The sequence below is a fragment of the Cricetulus griseus genome, chromosome 6 (genome assembly GCF_003668045.3).
Source record: "Cricetulus griseus strain 17A/GY chromosome 6, alternate assembly CriGri-PICRH-1.0, whole genome shotgun sequence".
Taxonomy (NCBI): domain Eukaryota; kingdom Metazoa; phylum Chordata; class Mammalia; order Rodentia; family Cricetidae; genus Cricetulus; species Cricetulus griseus.
The window spans coordinates 43,176,581-43,203,393 of record NC_048599.1 but is presented as its reverse complement, the minus strand read 5'-3'; the positions used below and the strand labels follow the sequence as shown (position 1 = coordinate 43,203,393).

At 39.0% G+C, this 26,813-nt stretch overlaps 1 protein-coding gene across 6 annotated transcripts in view; it reads left to right on the top strand.

Annotated features, from left to right (window-relative positions):
- The window catches only part of Plcb1 (phospholipase C beta 1), a 678,981-nt gene extending 653,438 nt beyond the window's left edge, over window positions 1-25,543 (top strand). For 4 of the 6 annotated variants that reach the window (XM_035446906.1, XM_027421690.2, XM_035446909.1 and 1 more), the window contains one exon: window positions 22,342-25,543. In XM_035446906.1, the coding sequence (XP_035302797.1) occupies window positions 22,342-22,569 (228 nt within the window). In that variant the 3' untranslated portion in view covers window positions 22,570-25,543. Of the gene's footprint in view, window positions 1-16,507; window positions 16,612-22,341 lie in introns of all 6 variants that reach the window. The other 2 variants (XM_035446905.1, XM_027421691.2) reach the window with 2 other exon arrangements.
- The last annotated feature ends 1,270 nt before the right edge of the window (window positions 25,544-26,813 follow it).

Below are 26,813 nucleotides of genomic sequence, written 5' to 3'. Positions count from 1 at the left end.
TGACCTAGGATTTTCAAGAGTGTCTCCGCAGTGACCTGAGGCCTCCTATGACCTCTTAGGGTTTTCAGAGCATCCCAGTGACATCAAGTTAGGGAACAGTCCTTAGCATGGCCCTTTTAAGGGAAATTCTTGGCTCTTTAGCTCTTTATTCACAGGAATTTTATAATTTTTTTCTTCCCTGTAAGAAAAAGACTTAAGTCCTTAGTAGGCTGCTTTCTCAAATGTGATTTTACATTTCCTATTTTTGAACTGTCTTTTGAGCCCTTTTTCGAATTCAGGGCAGTCACACCTATAATTTCCACTCCTTAATCTCACCAATAAACACATATATATGTCCATGGCCTTCTCTTATATACAAGTGCTCATAGTAGTATTTTCCTGTGTTCACTATGAAATATTTATGTATGTACTTGTACTTGGTAATAGTGTCTAGCTGTCTAAGACTCGGGGTCTAATTGGTCTGACAAGTCATGAGAATAATTGGAAAGAACATTTATTTTTGGCATCAAACCCTGATGTTGTGTAGGAATGGAAAGTTTTGAATGAAAGTGACAGGTCACGGATGGTCCTTGCTAGAATGACGCAGATATCATGTGAAGCTGGATGGTAGAAGGCTCTACTAGTCCTTTGAATAATTTAGCCTGTCTGTGTCATAGATATCCAGGGTCATGGGGTTCAGTCTAATACCCTCCAGATGAAGTGCTATGGGATTTTAGTGTGGACTCCACAGGGTTTCTTGTAATAGCATGACTTAACTATTTCAGTAACTATTTACAGCTGGTGTATCTTTCAAGGTGTATGTATGTTGGGGGAGCAAATTTACTCAACAAGTGATCAAACAAACATACCCTAACTAATAGTAGGATTTTAAAATAAGACCTTAATTTAAAAGAAACTTTAACAAACAAATCAAAAAGAAACCCACTCCCTTTTTCCCAATTCCTGGTTTCGAGGTAGTATGGTTTAGTAATTGGAGTGTCAAAAAAAAAAAAAAAAGCACAAAAACAAAATGGCAAAAAGGGTTAATAGTTTCTCTTTAGTCTGCTGTAGGATTTAGGACTTCCTGCAATCCAGTATCTCAGATTGTTGTCTTGGTGAGACAAGTAGACAAAGCACTTGCACCTGAGAAGTCACAAAGATGGTGGCCTGCTCCTTCTTGACTGGTCAATCTTACCCCCCAGTTTCTACTGGGAAAGAAGGGCATTGTCTTAGTTAGGATTTCTATTGCTGTGAAGAGACAACATGACCATGGCAACTCTTATAAAGGAAAACATTTAATTGTAATAGCTCACTTACAGTTCAGAGGTTTAGTCCATTATTGTCATGATGGGAAGCATGACAGCATTCAGGCAGACATGACGAAAGAGAAGGAACTGAGAGTTCTTACATCTTGACTCATGGGCAACAAGAAGTGGTCTGAGACACTAGACGGTAGCTTAAGCATATATGAGACTTGAAAGCCTGCCACTAGAGTGACATACTTCCTCCAACAAGGCTATCCCTACTCCAACAAAGCCACACCTCCTAAAAGTGCCACTCCTTTTGGGGACCCTTTTCTTTCAAAACAGTTCACCTAACACTAAGGTCAGTACTTAGGAGAGTCAGTTTGCTCCTTGTTGAGTTCTAATTCATGGAGAGAGAGAGAGAGAGAGAGAGAGAGAGAGAGAGAGAGAGAGAGAGAGAGACCTGAGCACCTTCATAAACAACTGTATTCACAAACAGGAAGCAGTTGGCAAGAGTAGTCTTTCTGTTTAACCTTTCAGGTCCATGTTAATAAAACAATGATTCTGTTCAAACTTATGTATCTATATTTTTCATATGTATATGAACTTCCTGATGGTTTAGTTTGGGATAGTTAGCAAACTGTCCCTCCCAACTGTGGGATGCTGTTCAGGTATTTCTTGTTGAAGACAATTTTTTTCCCTATATATCAGAATCTCTTAGAGCAAACTAATTATCTTGATTGGTGGCAGGTAATTCAACTGAGTAATTGCCTACTGGGAAAACAGTGGGAACAAGAGAAGGAAAGGAAAAGACATACGGAAGGATCCCTTTCTCTAATAAGTTTCCTACAAAGTAACATATATCCATTTTGCTTTCATGACATTCTTACTTTGTAGAGTAGCTCCCACTCTTAAAGGGGAGATGTCCTTTTTGGTTCTTTTTCTGACTACATTTCAATCAAAGGGCTATATTTTAAATTGGGCCTTATTTTTTTATTAAGTAGCATTTTGATTTAAAATGTTGGTAGTATTTGCTCATAAGAATGAAATGAAAACATACTTATAAAAGGAAAGCAAGTATAATGCGTATATTTGCATGAATGGCTTGTGAGCAAGGAAGAGAAGATGTTAAGAAAGAATAATGTGCTTAAGCTTCTGAAAGTAAGGAACAAAGGCTACTTCACTTGTTTGTGAATTAGGTCCTTGCGTTTGAGACAAAATATTTTCCTAAAAGGCAGCTAAAATGAAAATTTCAATGAATGTTTAATTTTTTGGAGATGGAAAACATTGACAGATATTTCTTTAAAATGGAGAAGGGATTGACATGTGAAATTATAATTTTGTAAAAATTAAATAAAAAACGGAAAATATGCATCATATCTCCAGCAGTAGTATTTGATTGTTGTTTAATGTAAAATCTATTTTCTTGAATGGTCTAAGCTATTAAACAGTGCAATAACAAATGACTTGTAAAATATTTTGTATCTTGTTTTGGTGGGGTACACTGCTTTTAAACAAGTCACACATGCTTTATTTATTTAAAAGTAGAGCATTTTTTCTTGTCAGTTTTTTTCCTTTTACTTGCAATGTAATGTAACAAAAGGCCTGAGACCATTTGGAATTTTCCTCTGTCTATTCCATATATTGCTGGAGGAAAAGAAAAGGGGTTGTGTTGTCATGTACTTCCCATGTTCCAGCCAGAACCCATCAATTCTCTTCTGTATTCGCTTCTCTTCTCTATGGAAATTATTTCTCAACAGCTTAGACTTCTGTTACATTTTATATGTGACCCTGAGGTGAGGGTCTCTGCATAAGGTTGGGGACAACTTATATTCAAACTCAAATTTACTTAGTACTGTTTGACTGTAACCTGTTTCAAACTCATGTGGATCTATGTATTATTTTTTAATGTTTTTTGTCAAACTTGATGAATACATTGGACAGTTTATGAAAGATCTCTCCAATATTTTAAGAAAGTCAGATAATACCAATACCAACATACATTAAGAGCTAGTGTACACCAGGTCCAAAAGAAAGGAAATCTGCCAATTTCTACCCAGGATGTGCCAGCCACACATTCTAACTAAAAGCTCAGTTAGTGACTTTATTTGGGATCTCTAGAAATCAACCCCAAGATAGACATTGTGTTTAATTAAATCAGTGTTTCTGGCAGAACTATAGTGAAACCAGGAAATCAACCTGGTAAGGAAGGAAGTTATTCAATGGTATAGTTTGGGCCAGCAAATTACAACTATGCGCAATTTGTGTTCAGTTCCCTAAGCATCCTGGGAAATCCTTCAGAATATGTACCTTTGAATATTTCTTGCAAAGGGTGAACTGTTCTACTTGCATACTAGAGATGCAAGTAGCTGGGAGTAGACAGACTTCACCACCATGGCTGGACCAAAGGGTTATGAGCTATGCATTTACAGGTGGATGTTAAGGCCACCAAGAAAATAATGCTATCACTACAGCCATGTAAACTTCAAACACAAATACAGTGTGTGCAGAGACAGGACAACACTTTAACATCTAGCATTACATTTTTTAAGACAGCATCACTAAATACAAGAATGACTGCCATTGCTTCATCTAAATGAGAATCTCCTAACCAGGCCTCTTAGACTTTGGCATCATCAGAACCAACCAATAGGACACAATTAAGCAGGATCTCATCCCTGGGCATTCCTAAGTTTAGGGTCAGCATGAGAATTTGCATTTCTAACAAGATTTCTGGTGGCATTGTTAGTTCTGGGGACTTAGAGTCTGTGGGACCTCACATGCTTTGCCTGACCTGTGCTGAACACTTCTATGCTGTATCATTATTGTGTTACCAGAAACATGTTGTCCTTGTCAGTGTGTGAAACTGAGGAGGCCCTGACAGATTTTCAAACCACTTCTCACTGGAAGAATTAAACATGGGAGCATTCCCATCTCTCAAAAAGGTAGACAACCCAAAGTTGAAATCTTTTAATGGCAGCTGAGAAGTCTGTCATCTGTCATGTTTATCTTATTTTTGGCCACACTAGGAATTGAAACCAGGACTTTGTGCATGCTTGACAAGTGTTCTACTACAAGTACATACTCAGCCCTCTGTTACTTTTTCATTTTGAGACAGAGTCTTATGAAGTTTCCCGGGCTGGCTTTGAACTTGTGATTCTCCAGCCTCAGCCTCTTGAGTAGCTGATGTAATAGGCCTGTGTCACCAATAAAAGTCTCATTTATACTCATTTTTCATTAGCATGTGTTGAAACAGTAATTCATAAGGAGGATATGTTTATAGGAATTATGTTGGTACATCTTCACAATGGCATTTATGTATCACATAACAAATTACACATAATAATTTTTATGATGTTATGATTGATTAGGCTATTAGTATCTGCTTTATCATGGACTATTTGCTAGTGTATTTTATATTAGTTAGCATAAAACTAGACAACATATTCAGGTTTTTAAAAATCTGTCTAGAATTCTTGGAATTTTTGTTGTTTGCTTTGCTGAGACAAGAGTAATTCCTGCCCTATATGATGGCAAGGACAAGTGACTGTTCCCTCATTGTCTGCTGTGTAGAATCTTAGCGTGGTAGTTGTCAATATATCACACTATTGTTTTGGATATGGTATTTTCCCACTAATCTGGGGACTTTGTAAAATCAGAGCTATGTCTTGTTCTTGTCTCTATGACTATCTGTGTCACAGTGCCAGGTACAAAGAAATACACTCTTAAAATCTGGCTAGATGAGGTAATCAATAAATGTACTAAGCAGTAAAGGCAAAGAAGACATAAAATGTAAACAGAAAATGAATCACTTATCAGAGCTTACTGCCCACTTCCAGGCACATGCCATATGCAATGTGAGACTAGCTTGGCTCTCTCACTGGTGTGGACAGCTGAGACCAGGACAGGTGTAGTGGAACCCTGGAGACTTGCCTGTTAGCAGTAAGATGAGTCATAGTTTTCTTGTTCTGTTTACCATGCATCAATTCAGGATTCATCAGAAAGGATTTTAATCCCCTGCACTGAACAATTTAGAGACACACCCATCCCTCCTCCCAAGGTTTTTTTTTTTTTTTTTTTTTTAATCTTTCCTGGTTATGGACACGTAATAAGGTAGGTGCAAAAAGTCAGATTTTCTTGTTATCTTGTACCTTCTTACCCAAGCAGTAGGAAAGGGGATTTACAATATATTAAAATTGATTTACAATAGAACTTAACTGAAGTCAGCTGACCCTGTGGTTATGAAATTAGTTTCACCACAGTCATACAATGTACATACTGTATATTTTAACCCTGATGGAAGAAAAGAGCAGTTTTCCCCATATCTATAGTTTCCTTGTAATAGAAAAAAATGATAATGATTGATGTGAAGTAAAAATGTCCCTGGGTTTTATAATACCATGTCTTTTGTATAGCCATGGAGTAGCTTTAAAGTATTCAAGATTTATAGTTAGCATTATTCTCTAATTTTTACTTTAAATTCAGAATAATCAAAAAAGCCTACAGCAACTTGAAGAGTCCATCCTTATGGCACAAAAATTGGCTAATAAAGGTGAACCATGAATAGGAGAAATCGTTACAATATCTTAGTGTATATTCATCCATTTCAATGTAAATTGTCCAACATAAATTATGTGTGTCAGATGTGTCAATATAATATTAGCTGTTGTGACAAACAGAGTTTAAAAATGACTTCATAAAATAGAACAATCATGCATGAGTGTTCCCATTTGACCAGCTTATTTCCACATTGTATTTCAGAATATTGGGTTTCTTTCATGTGTCACACACTGGAGCCACATTGACAAAGGGATTGAAACACAGTGGTGTCCCTACATGCCTATTATTTTTCTATTTTGTATACTACATTTTGATCATCTTATATCACACATTGCCATATCTGACTTCCTACTTCTCTATTCTCTGTCCTCTACCTCCAAGCCTTCCTTCTACCTTCATGTTATTTTCTCACATTTCCCTTTTACTTTAGCTATTATAGTTACATGTATATGTACGTGTAAAAATAGAAAAACTGCTGAGTCCTTTTGTGTTGCTCATATGTATTTAGAGTAGACTACTTGGTATTAGATAACCTACCAGAGTATTGACCACAGAGAAAAGGATCCTCCCTCTCTCAGAAATAATTAATTGCCTCTAACTCTTCATTTAAAGGTGAGGCTTTTCCAGTTTTCTCTCGTCCATGTTGGCATATCAACTATGTCATTGTACAGGTCTGGTTTTGACTAACGTACCTTTATGATTTCATAGGTTCAGCTTCCCTCTCCTATGTAGGAGACACAGTCTCTTAGCAAACTCCCTGTTCTTCTAATTTTTACAATGTCTCCTTCCCCTCTTTCATAGTGTTCCCTGAGCCTGTAAGGCTTGTGTTATAATAATCAAGTTGGGTACCCCAGTTGTTCTCTACATTTTGACTATTTGTAGCCTTCTGTACTGGTCTCTGTCTGTTTCAAAAGGAAGTTTCTTTGATGAGGGGTGAGAGCTAAACTTAATCTGTATAAGGATAAGTATTTAGGTTGTAGTTAGAAATTGCATTAGTTTAGAAAAGTGATTGCAGGAGGTTCTTCTCCAGAGTCTATGACCTCATCAGTCATGGGTAGATGGCTAGGTTTATATTACCAGGTATAAATTCTCTCCTATTGAGTAAGTTTTAATTCTATTAGAGAGTAATTGGTTATCCACAAGATGTAAGTGCCACTATTACACCTTTAGGGCTATCTTGCCATACTATTATTGCGTTTTTTAGATATCACAGCTGGGTATAAATATTGGTTGTTTTCTCTCCCTTGGTAGCCTGCATAGCACCTTCCTGTTCTATGAGAGCCAGACTATAGCAAGGAGGCTTTTAGGTCAGATCTGTCTCACATTCTGCAAGTCCTATATTCAGTGTGTATGGTGTCTTCAGCAATAGGACTTACCTTCAAAATCTGAGAAGTAACCAAGAAACAACAGCAATAGTCTATATTGGTTTGAGAGGAAGTGTCTTAGGCTTACCTGACCAAAACTCAAGAGGATGTTTCTCTTGTCTGGTACTGGAATTTCTGCTAGAAAGACCCTGACTCTTGTGAGAGGAAGATGTGGATTAACACCCCTAGTGAAATAACATCATTAATATATTATTCACTTTCGAGAACAAGTGCACTCACACACACACACACAATGTAATTTTAGGTAAGCATACAATAAAATGTTTCCTTTTGTACTTTTCAAACATCCTTAGTATTATTTATCCCTTATCCCTTCACCTTTCGTTGTATTGCCATCTCTTTCTCCCAGGCTGAACCCTCCCATTTTCCCACTCCCACTTCATAGGACCCACAGCCTGCTATTCCTCTCTGTAGCTCTTTCTCTCTCCCTCCATCCCCACCACCCCTTTCTACTTTCCTGATTTGCAGTTACTTCAGGTTATGCACTCATATCTGAAGATTTGCACTAGGAACCATAAGTAAGAGTGAACATGGAGCATTTGACTTTCTTGGTCTGAGTTACTACAATAGGTAAACTTCATTATGAGGAATTTGCAAATGAGTTTGAAAAACATTAAGCAGTGAGATTAGCCAGACCCCAGCTCTGTACATCCCAGTGAACCTTCTAGTTAGGATTGTAAACATGTTCTAGGGCTAGGCACCTCCAGCTAGGTGGTGCAGATCTTGATGTAGGCCAATGCCTGCATGGAGAGGCCCTGGCTAGGTCAGGTAGCAATCTTTCAGTTTCAAAGACATCACATATAGTATTGTGTTCCCCAGATTCTCTAGAAGTTGTATATGGACCTGCCTCATGTTTTGTGAATTTCTAATTTAGAGGCCAAGACTGAAAAATCAGATTTAATCAAAATCGGTATTTTCTGTCTTTTTTTGGGGGGGAAAAACATACAAAACACACTTGGGCATGTATTTCACTTGACAGTAATCTAGTCAGGAAGAGTGTGTGACCACCACTTGCAAACCAGACATGTCTTCTGTATTCACAATTCCCACGAAGCCTGCCTCACTCAAGTACCTTGTCCTTGGCTCACTTTCAGTTTTCTGTCCTTAAGAAATCCTATCCTCATTTTCAATTTCACCCATGGTGGAGAATTTAGACCCCTGGCAATCAGAATCCTTTAAATGCCCATGAAACCAGGAAAACAGTATCCAGCTCCCTTTCAAATCAAGCTGTAAATGGTCAACCCTAAACCACAGCAATTTAAACAGGAGACACAAGCATCTGTTTAGGAGAGAGTATATAATTAGGACATACTCACTCCCTAAGCACCAAAATCAACTATCCTGATAAAACCCTAGGACAGCTTACCACTCTCGAAATACACACTTGGAAAAAAGAAAAAACTAAACTAATTTTAGGTGATCAAGAGAAGGGCACTCTCCAGGGACATGTCTGAGTTCATTGTAGGACATGTGATAGAGTCACTTAATGTTTTCTAAATGCAATGCTCAGACTGAGTCAAGACAGTGCTAAGGTTGAGGATGGGCTCTTACCATGCTTCCTAGGTCTGAAAAGGTGCTAGCATCAAGGCATGCTCAGGTGATGAGACTTACCTGAGCTGATGTCCACACAATGACAGGTCCTTTCTTTGTGAAAGGCCATCAGAGAACCTAGGACTTACAGACAATGTTCCACCAGGATGCTGCTACCATTAGCTCAATGCCTTTGCCACTGGAGCATGGACTTGCTTTGAATGTTGAGGCCTGCAGGAATTAAGTTCAGAGAGTGAATTTAACTGTAGCTCTCAGGAAAAAGAAATAGCTGCTGAATCTAGAATTCACTTTGAATAGCCTTTTAGTCCTCAAGAATTCACTTTGAATAGCCTTTTAGTCCTCAAGACTTTCTGTTATCTTGGAGTTTACATGGTTGAAAAGTGGGAATCCTCTGGTGTTTTCTTTCTTACTGTCTCTCTAGAGGACATAATACACCATTGGCAGTCATGTCGTTGTTCTTCATAGTAAGGTAAATACAGTGTCACAAACTAGTGACAACTAGCAGAGTCAGCCGGGTCTTTTATGTGACTTTGGTATATGTCAAAGTTTGCAGCTTTAATGTCGTAAGCAGGAAACACAATACTATCTTTCTATAGACAATGAAGCTTCTATCTCTCTTGCTTTGTCCCAAATCTAATTCATGAGTTCCTGTTATTTCCTAGACTCCAGTGATTCCTCAGTTCAGACACTCTGCATTTAGTATTATTCTATGTGAAAAATTCTTAGAGCAGTATGCACTTGATGAATTGTAATTATTGTTGCTATTACATCACTATAATTCTTTTTCTGGGTCTGTGTTTCCTTGTTTATTAGTAATTTGCCAGATTGTTTATAGTTTGAAATAACTTTTCTTTTTTTCAATTATGATTCTTTTTCCTTACTCCAGTTTTCCATTTGCTTGCCCTTTCTTACAGTCTCTGGCTCTTTACAGAAATAGTTAAATTAAATTAGACTTGTAATGGCAAACAGAAGAACAGCCAGCTGAGCAAATAAACAGGAGCTAAAAACTGAAGAATTGAGCAGAGAGAGTAGAAAGCCAGCATCTTCCAAACAGGACAGACACAGGGAGAAAAGACCAGTGAAGGGTTAGGAATAGCCTGGGCTAACCGCACATGGTTGGGAGTCGCTACAACTTTCCACAAAATCTTCCTCTTGTTACAAGGACTGCATGTCAGTAAGACTATTCCATGGGGTCCTTCCCTGGGTCACTTTTCAGTGAATGACTCCTCACTTATCCTAGGAAAGCAACTATGAAATCCTAGACACTCAAGGAAAGCATGTTGGAATGAGTTGCTAGTCTTCCCTAGGCACATGCAATTACTAGGATCTTTGTACAATTTGTCTTTCCATATAAATGGCTTTTTCTGGAACAATAGGGGCGGGAGGGGGTGCAGCCTACACCACAAGGCAAGAATTTAGGTTCAAGTTGTGATTATTTTCTAAGTCACTCAGGTGGTAAGCTTCTGTTCCTTCATTTCATGGAGGATGGGCGTTTTTGAATGATGTGCTGAACACTCATTCCCTCCAGATTACAAAATAGTTCTCTTAAAGTACCTTAGACCAAGGCACGGGTCTATAAAGATGTAGACCTGCACTTTGGCATTTAGAGTACAATCATAACGTCCCATTAGACAAGGTGTCTCTGGAGTGTTTAGCAAAATCAAAATTATTTTCTTTACTCATAATCATGTTTATTCTTAGTTCTAATATATGACAGCTGAGTCCATAGGAAGTGACTCGTGAAAAGAGAAAGCTCTCTGGCCTTAATGGCAGGATCCTGTAAGAAAATAGTGTCCTAGAGCCAGAAAAAAACTGCTGACATCTGGAACTGCACCACAGCTGAACAAGTGGTTTGCTAAGTACTCCATCATGCATTAACTTACAGTATGAGTAGCTTCTAGACATTGAATGGCTAGATATGGTTTTATACACACACACACACACACACACACACACACACACACACACACACACACACACACACTCGGAATCTTATTTATAGAACATGGTAGGTAAACAACCCTTTCTATACCACAAATATAGAACTTTTGAGAAAAATCATGGAAGTCATCAGGAAATGCTGTAATAAACCCCAGGATATGGCAGAAAAGCTGTAAGAAAAGCTAAATGATTCTTTCTCCATGCTTCTGCTTAGGCCATAACTGGTAACATATGACTGGTTAAAACAAATCACATAGCCTCTTCATATAGAAAGACACACAAAAAATCCATACTATATCTTTAATATGAGGAACTTAATTATAGGCAAAGGTTATAAATATAGAGACAAGTGGAATATCATAGCCAGTCATCTAGTCAGTCTGCCACAGAAGAGAACGGACTAGATCTGGTGCTAGCCTTGCCACCAGTGAGCCCTGTATTCTTAGAAACCACTAACTACTCTGGGCCACAGGTTTGCACTTAGTAAAAGGAAAGGGTTTGACTATATAATTGCAGAAGTCCCTTTCCAAGACTCTGAAATCTTGTAGGATTTGACTGTATAATTGCTAATATTCCTCTCCAAGGTTTCTGCAGTAATCTCTAGGTGCCTGTGAGATAATTGCAAAAGAAAATTTGAAAGGCATCTCAAAGCTTAGAAGTCTAAAGTATGGGCTGTGTTAAGAAATTGTACCATCCAAGGAGGGGTGTATTTGGAAAAGGAGAGTGAAGAGAGGATGGAGGTAGAGCTAAGTGGAAAGGTACCAGAACTTGCTGGTGATCTTCATCAGATGAAGAGCAAATTCTCCCATGATGTAAGAAGGAGTGTTCGTGTAAGAGCTACGCCAGAATGCAGAGGCATGTCAGGGACCGTGCAGGCAAGTCTCATGATGCCTGGTTTCTGTTTTCTCTCTTTTTATTGACTCAATCTCTGAATCAACTTAGTGTTTTGCCTACCTTGTCCTTGACTCCTCCCATTTCCTCCTTGTGCATTTAACATTCTTCCCTCTGCCCCCTCATGCTATATGTCCCAGTGAACACTGGAGTATTACAAACTCCAGAGGTCTATGATGGAGAGATATACCAGAAAGACATACGTGTGTGTGTGTGTGTGTGTGTGTGTGTGTGTGTGTGTGTGTTTATACATTCCTGAAATAATGTGGAGGAGGGAGAGAATGTTCAACAGAAGAAAACTGTCTGAAGACCATTTTCTCAACTGATATTCTACAAAGTATGATCAGACCAGCAACACCTGCATGTTCTGGAAGCTGGTCAGAAATTCAGATTTTCACCACCTGTCACAGATCTAGTACAAGGCTGAGAGCCTGAAACTTAACAAACACTAGTTCCTTTGTTTGTATATTAACTTTAGAGACACACTAAAGCTTGCCAACAGTGTCTCTTTTTACATGGCATCGTTTTTTGTTTTTTTTTAAATGTGTCTCAACTACAGAGTATATGGGATTCACTTGTGATCTATAGCTGACTCTATATGATAGAAATAGACAGAGGGTTGTACTTTTGTATATATCAGAGCATATTCAAAGCCTAAGAATCAACTATTTATACACATAGTACAACTTTAGGTAGAGCACCAGAAAGGGAACTTAAGCAAGAAAACTGTCTGCATGGGGAATGTCATTTATCATCTGTTTTAAAGAAAAGGGAGCACACTGAGGGCTTCCACCTCAGATGTGATGATGACAAGGCCAATGATAGATCCAATGAGACCCAACATTTAGCTCTAAACTCCTCAAAAGAGTACTTCCAGTATCACTTCAAGGTCACAATCCAAACTTCATTGCCAATCCACAGACCATATCCTGGTCTGTGGTATCCACTCAGCCAAACATATTTTCTCCTCACATAACATTTATCTTGAAAAGATTCCTAGTTTTTCCTTGCCTATGGCATCAAACCACTCAAAATATTACTTATTGATAAGTATATAAAAATCAATAATAAACCAGAATCCACTTTAAAAAGAGAAATGAAATCCATGAGGAATCATGACCATGTTGCACTGGCCAAGTGAGTCACTCAAGGAGTGTAGCTAGAAGAGAAGGGGCCACTTAACAGGCAGGATGCAAAATGTGTCTGTGTACAAATCCTTTTCTTTATCTTCTTTTAGATATAAGATTTAACACTATTCATTACCAAGCAATCACAATATGCAAAACATGGTCTCATTTAAACCTTTTTAACAGTAGCCAGAGGGTATCAGTATATTAAATTTATCTTTTATATTTGAGACAATTGAAGGGCCAATGAGATGGCTATGTGGGTAAAAACTATTCCTCAGACAGGGTTAATGACCTAAATTCAATCCCCCGAACCAGTGCAAGAGATAACAGACTCCTGAAAGTCATTTTCTGCCCACACATATACTATCTCTTTCTCTCTCTGTCTCTGTCCATGTCCCTCCCTCCCTCTCTCTCTCTCTCTCTCTCTCTCTCTCTCTCTCTCTCTCTCTCTCTCTCTCTCTCTCTCTCTCTCTCTCTCTCTCTCTCTCTCTCTCTCTCTCTCTCTCTCTCTCTCTCACACACACACACACACAACACACTAACATAATAAATAAGATTAAAATTATGTATAAGACAGTTGAAACTCCAGTAGATAAAATGATCTTCCCAAGGTGAATTTTGTTTAATGTATATATTTGATGTCAATTTGGAGAAAGAATTTTGTTTAGCTGGTGAATTATCTTCCTGTGTGACTCTTTGGCAACAATGTAATTCATAGTTTCCTTGTAGGCGCTTTACAATAAGCCCCATTGCTAGTTAATGTTTGCTTGTAAGATCAAAGTTACTTAACTTTATTGCTTACAAGGAATGTAGTTACTTGGGAAATTTTGGCAAAAATATATACTGTCCTCATGCCCCAATAAGCTTAAATCTATCTTGCGAATTCACTGCTTTCTTCCACAGTGTCATTAGATGCCCAGTTTTGTTTCTCTTCCTTTCTTTTTAAATCTCAAAAGTCTTTTCTTCTTCTAATTTATTTATGTCATGACTCAGGTATTTCCTTCTTTGACCTAGAAATGTACTGATCATCACGTTGCTCCTTCTTCAGACTTCTGTTGCCAATGGCAACCTTGAATTACAAGGTCCAACATAAGCTGAATGGCACTAGGGATGTCCATGATGCTGAACTTCATTTCATGGTCGCTGGTACTGGCTTGTTTAGACAGAATCCAGAGTGTCTGAATTTGACCTTTCTCTGCTGAGACCTCACAGGTTACAATTGCTGAATAGTTAGTTTCTGTTTAAATTTATTGGCACTGGATTCCTTATTCACATCAGTAATTTGAATTTGAAAACTGTACTCATTTTTTATTTTGATTCTGACTTCCAATTCCCCTGTCACATATTTTTCCTCTATATTTTTTGTATTATTGGTAATTCTTTGTTATTCATTGGAGGTAGTTGGCAATTTCTACCTATGTCATGTTGGTATTCCTCTGTAATGAACAGCAAGACCCTGTCAAATATTTTTCATCCATAGGTCCCATGAATCATTTTAGCTTCTTTGTCCATAGCCCTTTTCCTAATTCCCATCTCAAAGGTAGAGACCTCCGACCTTACACAGGGCTTCTCACCCATCCCAGCAGAACACAGAAACCTAATTCTGCAGGGTGGAGGCCACTCTTCTACTCAAGGAGTCTTTTACTGTGGAGGGCTTTTGATATTTTCATAACTTAGTAATTTTCTTTTCTTATATTCAAACCAAGACAAAAGTGTAAGTAAATGACATTGTTCTATTTTATTTAGTGTTTCTTGATGTTAAATACAAAAGGAATTTCTCATAGACTTGTCCATATTGATTCAAAGTCTCACAGTAACTTATTCTAAGAGAACTTAAAGGAAAACAAATATAAAACTAGAGTGGTTAGGATACATGATATGGCCTGCTTTGCCGACTTGGTACTTTTGAATGACCCTCGGGTAACCTGACTAACCTCACTCTGTACTTTTCTAAAAATAAGACATGGACTTTCAAGGCTGCTCAGGCGAAGTCTGAGACTGCCCACTCTATTAATTTACTTGGGGAAGGTTCTTCATGTTGTTTTAAATATCCATTTATCCAACCGGTGAAGTGGAAGCCAGAGCACCATATTCCCTGCAATAATCATCAATTATATCACAGAGTTCTGCCTTTTCCTCCTATGTATTTTTTAAAAATAGATATTAGATTTGTTTTGTGTTTTAAAAAGACATTTTCATGCCACAAATAAAATAATCACATTACTCTGAAAGTTTGAAATAGAAAAATAAGAATATTCATGATCCCCACATAGTTTATGGTCTCATTTCTTTTCAAAGTAGTTCTGTATTTTGAAATTTTTGTCATATTCACAGAAAAATATATACAAATGTAGATGGACTTTGCAGTTATCATAATAGCAGTGGGGTAGTTATGTCATATTACATATTTCTCTGTTTTCAGAGCCACATATTAATTTATACTTATTTGGCTATATCATATTTTGTTAAGTAGAACCCTTTCACAGGAATAATCGTGTTTTGTTGATTTTTTTAGTTTATTTACTAATTAGGTTTGCTACTTTTTCTTATATTTAGCAATAAATTTCAAAATATTTTGTATAAGATAATTAAAGTATTATAGACACCTATCTCCAAAAGGCAAAAAGATATAATTTAAGAGGAATAAAGTATAATGAAGCATTGAATTTTAAATATCTATAGTAGAAAAAAAGTAAAATAACTTAAAAGATCTAATGAGAACAAAACACCTATATGTGTGCCCTCAAAGGCAACACAAGCACAGGAGGTATATAATTATTTTAGGCACACTTTAGCAGGGAACTGTTCTTGGTTGAATATATTCTGGGAATAGAAAGAACCTCAGAAAAATGTGGACATTACTTTGTTATTTTAATAAATCATAATATTGAAATTTTCTGCATAATTGACATTAAGTGTGGAGGTAAACACAATAATACTATCAGAAGTCATGTATTTTTTGGTTTTTTTTTTTTTACTCTAAGTAAAAAAGATGAATAAGTGGGGAAGAAACTACAGTATTATATTTAAAATTGAAGCTAGACATGATGCTGGGCACTTGCAATGCCAGGACTCAGGAAGCTGAAATAGCAGAAAGAACCTGGGTTCAAACCCAGCCAGGTAGACATAGTGAGTTCCAATCATTCCTGGGCTGCAAAGCATGGTGCAATCTCAAAAACAAAAACAAACACAGATATTTGAGATAGCAGTATGTACCAATGGCTTTTCAAAATGCATTTCCTTACTATCCATTGAGGTTGCCTGCACTTCTAGAATCCAGGGCTGGCGTTTTCAAAGCCTTTGTGGGAGGAACCAAAGTTTCCCTAGAGGGCAGCTGCTTCCAGGTTTGCTGGAGGGAACATACAATAGTACCTGGGCATCTAACACACACACACACACACGCACGCACGCACGCACGCACGCACGCACGCACGCAATACTCAAAAATCAAAGGGACATTCCAACAGACCTCAGAGCCAGACTGAAAGCCCTCCCCTAACTGTCACACATCAAATGTTTGAGTTTTGATATAAACAAACAAGGAGCATAAAATTGTTAGGACTTATTTAAATCCAAGCAATAACTAAAAAAGAGTTGTCTGCAGTTATTTCAGAGATAAACAGAGGGAGGGAGACAGAGATGGGTGAGAACAAAAAAAAAATCATGTAACTTTAAAAGATGATTATTCCTCCAAATTCTCGTTCAGAAAAACATATAATCAAAGGAAAAGAACAAAACCTTTAACCCATGTCTTGCCTTTGGGGGAGTTTAGTGCAGGTTAAAAGTCATTAGTACACACTGATGATTGTTTTGCTTTTTGAGACAGGGTCTTGCTGCTCATTTCGGAGGAATACCAACTAAATGTGACCTAGTTAGAAATCGCCATCTACCTCCTGTGAATAGCAAAGGATTACCAATTTTATTAAAAAGGTATGGAGGAAACTTCTAAAAAGATCTAGAATTTGACCTCAAAGCAGAACTAACTGCCAATTGAAAGAACAAACACATGTCTTGACAAAATCAAGGTGTAGCAGTTACCAAATTATAAAGGTATTAAATACTGTCATTGATAATAGAACCAGCTGACCTAGGCACCCACAAGCATGGTAACAGGAGATAGAAATAAACACCTGTTGAATATTCTTGACAAATCAAATGTTTATAGATTTCATTTAATGAAATCTAAAGTTAGCTTCTAGCTTTTGAGAGCCAACTTAAATGACAGTACAAGCAACTATCACACAAACTCAGAATGTGGGTGTTCAGTAAGAAAATTAGATGAGATTTCTAAAACCCAAGACATCGATAAATACGTGAAATGGGGGAAAGGAGAAAGGCGTAACAAACAAATATTACACATGAATTCTAGAGTCTGGTCTAAAAGGAAGCTAGAGAAGTTTGGGAAGAGATGACATTTGAGAAATTTGAATAACCATTAATAATTGTTAGTATTTTCCTGAAAGTGATTACTATACCGCTATTATATAAGAAGACATCATTTTCAGGTCATACATGATAGGGTGTTTATGATGTCTAACACAGTGTCAAATGGTTCAGCAGATGTTTAGAGAAAGATAGTAGAAAACGCATGTTTATTAAGAAAAGAAAGGTAAAATTAAGATTATCAGTGGAGGTTGACATCAGGGTATATTTTTGTGATTGCCATTATTTGTTTATTTTCCTTGACTAACAGTCATCATTATATTCTTTGGCTATCCTTACTCTTGACCTGTAAGCCACAATTCCCAAAGATAGACTTACCCAATTGATGGCTGAGTATGTTGTCCTTTACTTTCTTTGTTTCTTTTTGTCAGTTTGTTTTTATCTTAAAGGACTTCTGGGGATCTTTTTTAAGTACAAGTAGGTACTTGTAGCACAAAATAAATGTAAGTAAATTCTGTCTTCTGGGGGAACAGGGACAGCATCGTGAAATGAGGTGGTAGTACTTTTTCCAGACTGATCTTGAACGCATGCCCTGGTGACCAAGTGGCTCACATCTGGGAGCAGCTGAGACTACAGCACCAGCTTCTGCCACAAGCAGTTAATGGTGTGAGTTTGGCACTTAAACACACTGGTCTCATACCACTTGGAGCCTAGTAAGTTGACAGCTTCTCATGCAGAATACAGGAAAAACCAGTTTCTTAGAATCTGCCCAGCTTCACTGAGAGGTCATTTGCAGCACAGCTCCATAGGGAGCAGGAGAAAGGGCTTGCTCTCCACTTGATGTGGATTGGAGATGATAGCAGAGCTGTCGCCTAGGCCTGCCTGCCATCTCAGTCATGCCTGAGGAGAGCCCAGACCCCAGGCCTTTAGTCCTCTGGTTAATACAGAATCTAAGTGAAGGGAAACTGCCCTGGTGTGGGCTTCAGAGCTCACTGTCTTCAAATGTGACACACCAGTAGCTGATATCACTGCACTTGGACCCACCTGCGAGGACCGGGCACCCGCTACCAGGAGGCCAGCCTCTGAATGGGGCTCCTCAGAGTAGCACACTCAACCTTCGGTGGACAGACCTGTTTTCCTTCCTACAGAGATTACTACTCAGTGTGGTAAAATGTCGTTGGATGGTAAATATTATTTTATTTGATTGCTGACAAAAAAAAAATCAGACTCACTGGAAATTTTCAATTTCTGTCTTCTCTTGAAAAACTAGAATCTGAGAAGCCTGAGCTAGAACCAAATTTCTGACACCACCTTTAGTTGGCTGCATTCTCTAGCTGTAGTCCCACCCCTCTTACTCCCTTTTATGCAGCCTGCTTCCTTCACTCCCCTAACTTTTTTGGACCCTGTAATCAACAGTCCTTGAGTTGCACAAGCTCCAATTGGATGGGGCTTTCTGGGAATGGCTCCAGAAATTTGCCTGTATACTTTTTATACTTTCTTACAATGAACAAAGCATTTGTTTATAAGAAAAAGAAAGGAAAAATGTCTAATTTACCACCTAATAGTAAATACAATTTTGAAATTAGCTTATTAATAATTGAATAGCTTTTCCAAAGAACAGCATATATGGAATTTCATCAAAACTGTGAGGCAGTGACCTAGTTTAGAATGCAAAAAAAAAAAAAAAAGATCTGCTTCTGCCTTGTAATAAGAGGAAAAGTCCAGGAAAGTTATGACTTAACCACAATTAGGTCAATTATTACAAATTATTAAGCATCATTATTAAAATTAAATTATCAAAATTAAGTCTTTACAAGAATCAAATTACCAACATCTTTACAAAGTGTTGGCTGACTGGTATTTTCTCATTTTTTTAAATGATAACAATGATGACAACTATGATGATGAGACATTTCTGAAATGCCATGGTGTTTTATAGCAACATCTTAAGAGAGACTGTCTGCTAGGTCAGGTCCTACATATCCATAATCGAAGATCCATCCATCAACCCTAATAAAAACAACCATATTATGTGTCCAGAGCACAGGATCCCGTGCTGTTCTTCCTTTCCTTAGTTTGCTCAGAAATAAAACTAATCACACATGTGCTGAATTGAAGGCTGTGAACTGATGGAGACAATTGGTGGTAGGACATTGGACCAGTCATCAGGTGGGGCATCATTCCTGCTAACAACTGAGCTGCTACCCAAACCGTATTTTCTTCAGGATGGTTGAAACTGTGAGGGGATGAAAGGACAATTATTTGCTTGTTTCTGATGCTGCAGTGATTTTTTTTGTGAGCCAGACAGAGAATGTGGGGCTGTGTTCACAGTGCCCTTGCTCCTTTATAGTCTTGTGCATTTTGGGCTGTGAGCACCCCTCTTCATTGTTCCAGCAGATCTCTCTCTCTCTCTCTTTCTCTCTCTCTCTCTCTGTCTACCTCTGTCTCTGTGTGACTGTCTCTGTGTGTATGTGTGTATGTCTCTCCATATACATATATATATATATATATATATATATATATATATATATATATAATGACTTGTTCTTTCTTTGAGAGGGGAAAAGGTTGATTTTGAATACTCAGTCTCAACCATTCTTTTCAGACTCCATTTGATATATGTGTTGGGGGCGGTCATTCACCAAGATCCAGAAGCCATTATCTTCCATCCTTGTGGTCCATTGATTTTTAGAAATCATAATGATTTTTATTTGGAAAGGCAATGCATTGTGTATACCATGAGTATAACACTCCAGGATTGCCTGCTCCATCTGTACTCTAATCACACAAATTAACCTTTATGCAGTAAATTACACAGGGGAGAGCACAAGAAGGACTACACAAAGACCACAATCTGTATCTGTCAATCTTAGTGACCATCACAGATTTACCAAAATTTTCTGTATTTTGAAATTTTGGGAGTTTGACTTACAGAAATTATTACACACAGACACAGATACATAGACTAAATAGCTAAGGTATAGCAAAGTATGTCGGCCCTAAAAGCAATAGTGAAAGAATTGAACTAGTGGATGCTGTGAAGTGCTGGTAATGTCCAGAAAAGAGGTTCCGACCCACAAGGACAGCTGTCCTGAAGACTGACTTCACTGTGGAAGGGCCAAGAGTCACGGCCAAGCACTGGAGGCTTGACTGGTTGCTACAGATAGAGGATACACAGCCAGGATGTGGCAAAAGTAGAAGAGGGGGCTTGGAAGAGATGATAGTCAATGTGGCTAACCTGAGCCAGCTGTACTGGCATCATGCAGAACAGCTGAGAACACAGAAGCTAGGCCCACCCACACCTCCCGAATGAGAACCAAAGTCAAGGCTCACACAATTCGTGCACATTAAAAGGCTGGCAAACACCAGAATCATTTTCAGGTTTCTGATGACCTTCCGGGTTTGATTTGAATGGTTTTTACACTCACCATGTAGCTCAGGTACCCGTGGTGATCCTCCTGCCTCAGCCTCCCTGGTGCCGTTCAAAGGGGTTGCCTTAAGACTAAATAAGGGCAGCAAAGGGGCATTGTCTTCAGGAGATCATATGATGTTTGAAATCTGGAGTTTTCTTTGTGCTCAGACAACAGAGACTTCCTCCCTGCTACAGGCACCCTCACTTCACTTCTGTATAAGAAATATGCTTTTACAACCCCTGTCTAAGGAAGGCAGCTGCAGAAGTCTGTGTGTGAAGGAAGACTTCCTTGACATTAAAAAGGCCTTCCAATTTTCCAAGGCATAAAACAGATAAAATAGAAGACTTTTAAAAGGCAACTGTAAAGGTTTAAAAGACAAATAAAAATTGCAGTGAAAAGGGAAATAAGGAAGCCATAAAAAGGAGTCATAGCAGATGTTAAGGTTGTATATGAGTAGTGTTCACTTGAAAGATCCTCGCCAGGCTTCTCTTAAAGGCTATAATGGTCTAGATCAGTGGGAGAGGGTTTGCTTAGCATGTATCAGGTCCTGCGGAGAGAGAAGGGGGGAGAGCAAGGGAGAGAGGGAGAAGGAGAGAGCCAGATAGAAAGGGAGGGGAGGGGAGAGAAGGGGAGAGGAGGGGAGGAGAGGAGAGGGAGAGGAGAGGGGGGAAGGGAGGGGAGGGTAGAAGGGAGGGGAGGAGAGGAGAGGGAGAGGAGAGGGGAAGGGAGGGAGGGTAGAGGGGAGGGAGGGGAGGAGAGGGGGAAAGGGAGGGAGGGTAAAGAGGGGAGGGGAGGGGAGAGGGAGAGGAGGAGAGGCATGGAGAGGGGAGGAGAGGAGAGCGGAGAGGATAGAGGGAAGAGGAGTGGGAGGGGAGGTGAGGAGAGGAGAGAGAGGAGAGGAGAGGGGGAAGGGAGGGGAGGCGTAGAGGGGAGGGGAGGTTGAGAGGAGGAGAGGCATGGAGAGGGGAGGAGAGGAGAGGGAGAGGAGAGGGAGAAGGGGCGGAGGGGAGGGGAGAGGGAGGCGAGGCGGAGGCAGGAGCAGAGAGGGGGGAAGGGATGGGGAGGGTAGAGGGGAGGGGAGGGGAGAGGAGGAGCAGCATTGGAGAGGGGAGGAGAGGAGAGGGAGAGGGAAGCAGGAGAAGGGGAGGGAGGGGAGAGGGAGGCGAGGGGAGGAGAGGAAAGAGGAGAGGGGGGAAGGGAGGGGAGGGTAGAGGGGAGGGAGGGGAGAGGGGAGAGGAGGGAGAAGGCATGAGAGGGGAGGACGAGATAGGAGAGGGAGAGGAGAGGGAGAGGAGAGGGAGAAGGGGGAGGGAGAGGGAGCGAGGCGAGGGGAGGGGAAGGGAGGGGAGGAGGGGAGGGGAGGGGCAGGGGAGAGAGAGAAAAAGAAAATATTAACTGAAAAAACAAACTCAGGCTTAGCTTCCCAGCCTCAACCAGAAGCCCCGCCCTTAAAGTTCACTTGGACTCTCTGCACCACAGTCACCTCAACCCCTCAGCCCTGTTCATAGTTAATCTGGACAATTCCTGCTGTTGACATTACCCTAAGCGTAAGAATTGTGATCATTATACAGCACTGCTGTAAACTTTCCCAAATGCATGTGAGTGTGTTCATAGTTGTGCTCGTCTTAGTCCAAGTCCTCAGTCTTATTACACTACATGTGACCAGAACTTGATTTGCAGCTGTGAACAAATGGAATGTCCTACTAAATTGTTTTTCATCTTCACTGCAGATGACCAGTAAATGGCATCGTATGCCCATGTATCCTCTCTGTGCCAGTCACATGTCTCCATGAAAGAGTTTCTGTATGGGTAAGTCAAGAAATATAAACAACCTCAAACCTTGTCCTCTCTTGATGTCTCTCAGCTGCAGATGGAGCTGGAGCAAGAATACCAAGACAAGTTCAAAAGACTGCCCCTGGAGATTCTGGAGTTCGTACAGGAGGCCATGAAAGGGAAGATCAGTGAAGACAGCAATCACAGTTCTGCCCCTCCCTCCCTGGCCCCAGACCCTGGAAAGGGGAACCACAGGTCTCCCTCCAGTGAGGAAGTAGAAGGAGAGAACCCCGGAAGAGAGTTTGATACTCCTCTGTGATGTTCATGCCAGGCCTTCCAGATATGCACGGCTGCTTGAGCTCCTTCAGACTCTAATGACAAAGATCACTGCCCAGGGCCATCTTCATGAGAAGCACCCCTTAGCCTGAAATCCACACCAAATCGAGAGTTTCAGAAGAATCTGTGTGGAGGTCCCATACCCCAGTTCCATGTTTCATGTGGAAATGATTGCCAGTCTAGAGAGAAGGGTGCATGTATGCAGGATTTTTCTTTTTCTTTCCAATAGTAAATTAAAAGCAGGCAGCTCCCAGGCTCCGTGGAACATGTAATGAAGGACAATGTATTCTTTGAGGAAAACTCGAGCTCATGTCTTCGTTTGAAGCCCTGGTATAAAGTATTTCAAAGTAATAGAAATAGTTTGAGAAGTGCATAGCACCATTTCACACTATGGAACATCCCACTTTGACCATTGTTTCCCTAACTGCCCCGCAATTCCATGTTTTCAAGTTAATATGTATATTAAATTGTTTCATCCTTTGCTTTGCAAGCACTGGTGGCTTGCAGTTTGCTAATTTATTTATCATAGAGGCATTTGTATTTGCTGTTGACATGGCTTTATTAGATACCATAGTGACTCTTACAAGCTGGTTTCTTTTAGAAAACAAAACAAAACATCATTTGACTGTATCATTACCCAGTAAAGCCATTTCACTATTATATGTATGAATTGTATATTTGGCTGCACACCTTTGGGTATCTATTGGTTGTTGTCCTAAAATGATCAAACAGCTACAAAGGGTCTGTTCTGTTGTGTAAGAATTGATCTGATGTGTATTAATCAGGATTTCAGCTAGACTGAACAGGTTCCAGTGGGTTATTCTGTTGTCAGATATTTTTTTGTGGTTCATTTTACTGTAGAAAGGAAGATAGAATATTTATCTAAATGCACATGTATAAATGATACACATTATCTCCATGTATATATTACATGTATACACCCAGCCACATAAGTGCACCCACACGCATACACACGCATGAGTGTACATGTGTGTTTATTAATTGGCAGTGACCCAAATCTCTTCCATAAGATTTAAAAGGAAGTTCAGGGATACATGGACAGAGAAGAAATGGGTCAAATATATATGTTACATGGATTGTAAATTATATGGAAATGCTAAGAATCAGTTTGTGGAGTTATTGGCATAACTTGAGGTAGATTTAGAATTTAGAATATAAATTTGCTAAAAAAATTGTAGGATCAAAATTGGATTTTAAGTGTCAGATTTTGAGGTTGTTTTAATGGCAGAATATGCAAAAATGCATAGGAAATAGAGTGCAAATGTATTACTACTATCTTCAATAAATTTTAACTGAGTAATTTCAATTATATTCTAATAGTAATAAAGCTTTGGTTATATTTTAGTTTGTATATTTGCTGCACTTAGTCATGTCTTTTTGAGTTTTTATTTTAAGGGGAATAAGAGAAACAAATTATATAATGTTAAATCTAATAAAAACACTAAAAGGTCTTAAGGAAAAATAATTATATAGAAAAATATGGTTTGGAGAGTGAGACAAAGAACATTAAAATCCAGCAGTGACATGCCTATGGCTTCATTATTATTTTAAAGCGAACCTGTCTGGTTATAATTTAGCAAAGCATTTTACAATGCAAAAATCAGTTGTGTCCTGAAATTTGTGTTTCAAGAATTTAATATTTTTATGGAAATGATTTTATTTAACTGTAAGCAATAACTAGGATCATAATTAAGTTTTAATCAAAATGAAGGCTTGCTTAGAACACCATGACAGTGTGTGATTAAACACACACACACACACACACACACACACCTAGTGAAACACAAGGGGGAAAATCACATCCCCTTTAGAGATGATCGTATTTTCTCTGAAGAATCAAGAGTGTTAATTAGACACTCACTAAAACTTACCTTCCATGGAAGAGAGAGCTTTTGTAACCAATACTACTTTTGCACTTTGAAGGAAAGGCATTACTCAGAAAGAAATGAGAATGGTCCAGATGGAATGCTGCATTTTACAAACCCAATTATAGACTGTTGAACATTGGAGAAGAATGAATTGATAACAGCATTCATAACCAAACACAGTCTTGGCTATTGCAGAACATTGGATTTCATCATAGTCCATATAGTGACTGAGGTTGAATAACCTTGACTTTCAAACCCTGTTTTGGTAGTTGGACTTCATTATCTTGGTGATTCTAGTCATTTTACAATGTTTTGTATTTGGTCATTTACTGTAATCACATTTTTATATCTGTACAGTGACACTTTTTGCAGTTGTGGGATAGTGTGTAACACTGTGCATCTTGCATCATTGAAACTACCATGATACTATCCATTAATAATATTAATATTACTTGAAAATAGACAAGGGTAAAGAAAAGGGGTCTATATGATGTGCAGTTTTGTGCCTTTATGTATTTGCCTTGTTCTCTGTTGAATGTGTGAAATTCTGTACTGTGGTTTTTCCTATAGTAGAGAGTAGAGTCATGCATTAAATTAGACTGTGCCCTGACACCTTTAAACTACTGAAAATAATGTGGTTGGGCCATGTAAATCAGTGTTCAAAGTTCTAATGACTTGCCATGTGTTTTGGTTTTTAACATTGCAGTATCACCATACATTAATGAATACTCCTGTAATAGATAAGCAGTCATTAATTAAGTTCCAAAAGAAAGGGCCATTGCTTGCATTCCTTTGAATTTAATGTTGCCCTTGTGCACTGTGTTAATACTGTTGTGATGGATTGAACATTGTGACTTTTGCCTTTTAAGAAGAAAAAAGAGAGAGAAGGCAAAGGATTTGATGCTCTTAAAATGTACATATTTGGGTTCTATCTCAAATTATTTAAAATGCATAATTCACATTTTTGTAATCATTCTATGCAATTTTGTGGCATGATGTTTCTTCCACTTGTAATTTTATGTGCTTTCATCACAAATCCAAAGGAAACAATAAAAATTTCTTAACACAGTCCAGCTAGACTTTCTTAGAGTCAGAGCCCTCTTTATAGGGAGTACAATGAGGATAGACACCATGCCAGTCATTAGAGCATAAGGCCTGCCCTATACAACATACCAGTGCCCAGGCAGAGTAGATTCTGTGGTGCTGTGCAAAGAACACAGCTGTCACCATGGTAGTCCCACTGCCATCCTCCAGGAGTGATACTGTCATTGCCACTGTCCCCATGATGGAGCTCCTTCTACCGTCCTTTGGCTTGCCCTTTCTTCTTTTTTTCTTAATCCAAGTAAGGCAAAAATGTTTTTGGCAAATAATGGAAACAAGGGAACAGAGAAGTTTTTAATGAAATATGTAGTATGTAGCACTGGTGAGAAAAGGAATGTACATGTGAGTTCTTTGTCTTTGTCACAAAGGCACCCCAAATGTATCATACCAATTATGGATTGCTGCGCTGTAAGTGACTCCAAATGATCTCTTGTTGGGGACTGAGTCAGGAATTCAAATAGGGCAGAGTTGAGAATGGCCTGCCTCTGTCTATCTGCAATTCCTGGAGAAGAGTGGACACTTTGGGAGTTTAGACACCCATACATAGATTCATCAGCTGGAAGGCTAGCTGGGGCTCTGGGCTAGAACACCATAATGCCCTTACTGTAGCCTAGGCTTTCTCACAATAAGGTGGTTGTGATCCAGAGGTGAGCCTTCTGAGACATCAGTGGAAGGAGTGGTGAATATTATTATTACTAAACAGGAAAGTTACATGTGCTTGTGCATACAGCGTTCATTGGTACTGACACAAGTTCTTTCCCAGATTCATAGTGAGGAACCAATGCAGACACATCTCACTGCGGGGCAGAGTTTTAATCCTTGAAGATCAAAGGAGTTATACACAACTATAAATGGGCAGCTGTCTTTAGCCAAGACAGTTTATATATGCAGTGTGCACACAGCAGAATTCCTGTCATCCTTGTTGCCATTCCAACTCCTTGGTTTTCTTCATCAGTGAGAAAAGAAACATTCTCCCAGTTGCCCAACACAGAACATTGACATTAATGGTTTGTTTGTTGTTATTGTGTTGTTGTTGTTTTGGTTTTTTGAGAGAGGGTCTCATGTATTCCAGGATGGCTTCAAGCTCACTATGTAAGGGAAGATTACCTTTACTATGTCATTATCCTGCCTCCACCTCCCAAGTGCTAGGATTGTAGGTGTGTGCCACCATACCAGGTATCTGCAGTGCAAGGGATCAAACCCAGGACTTTGAGTATGCTAAACACACACTACCAAC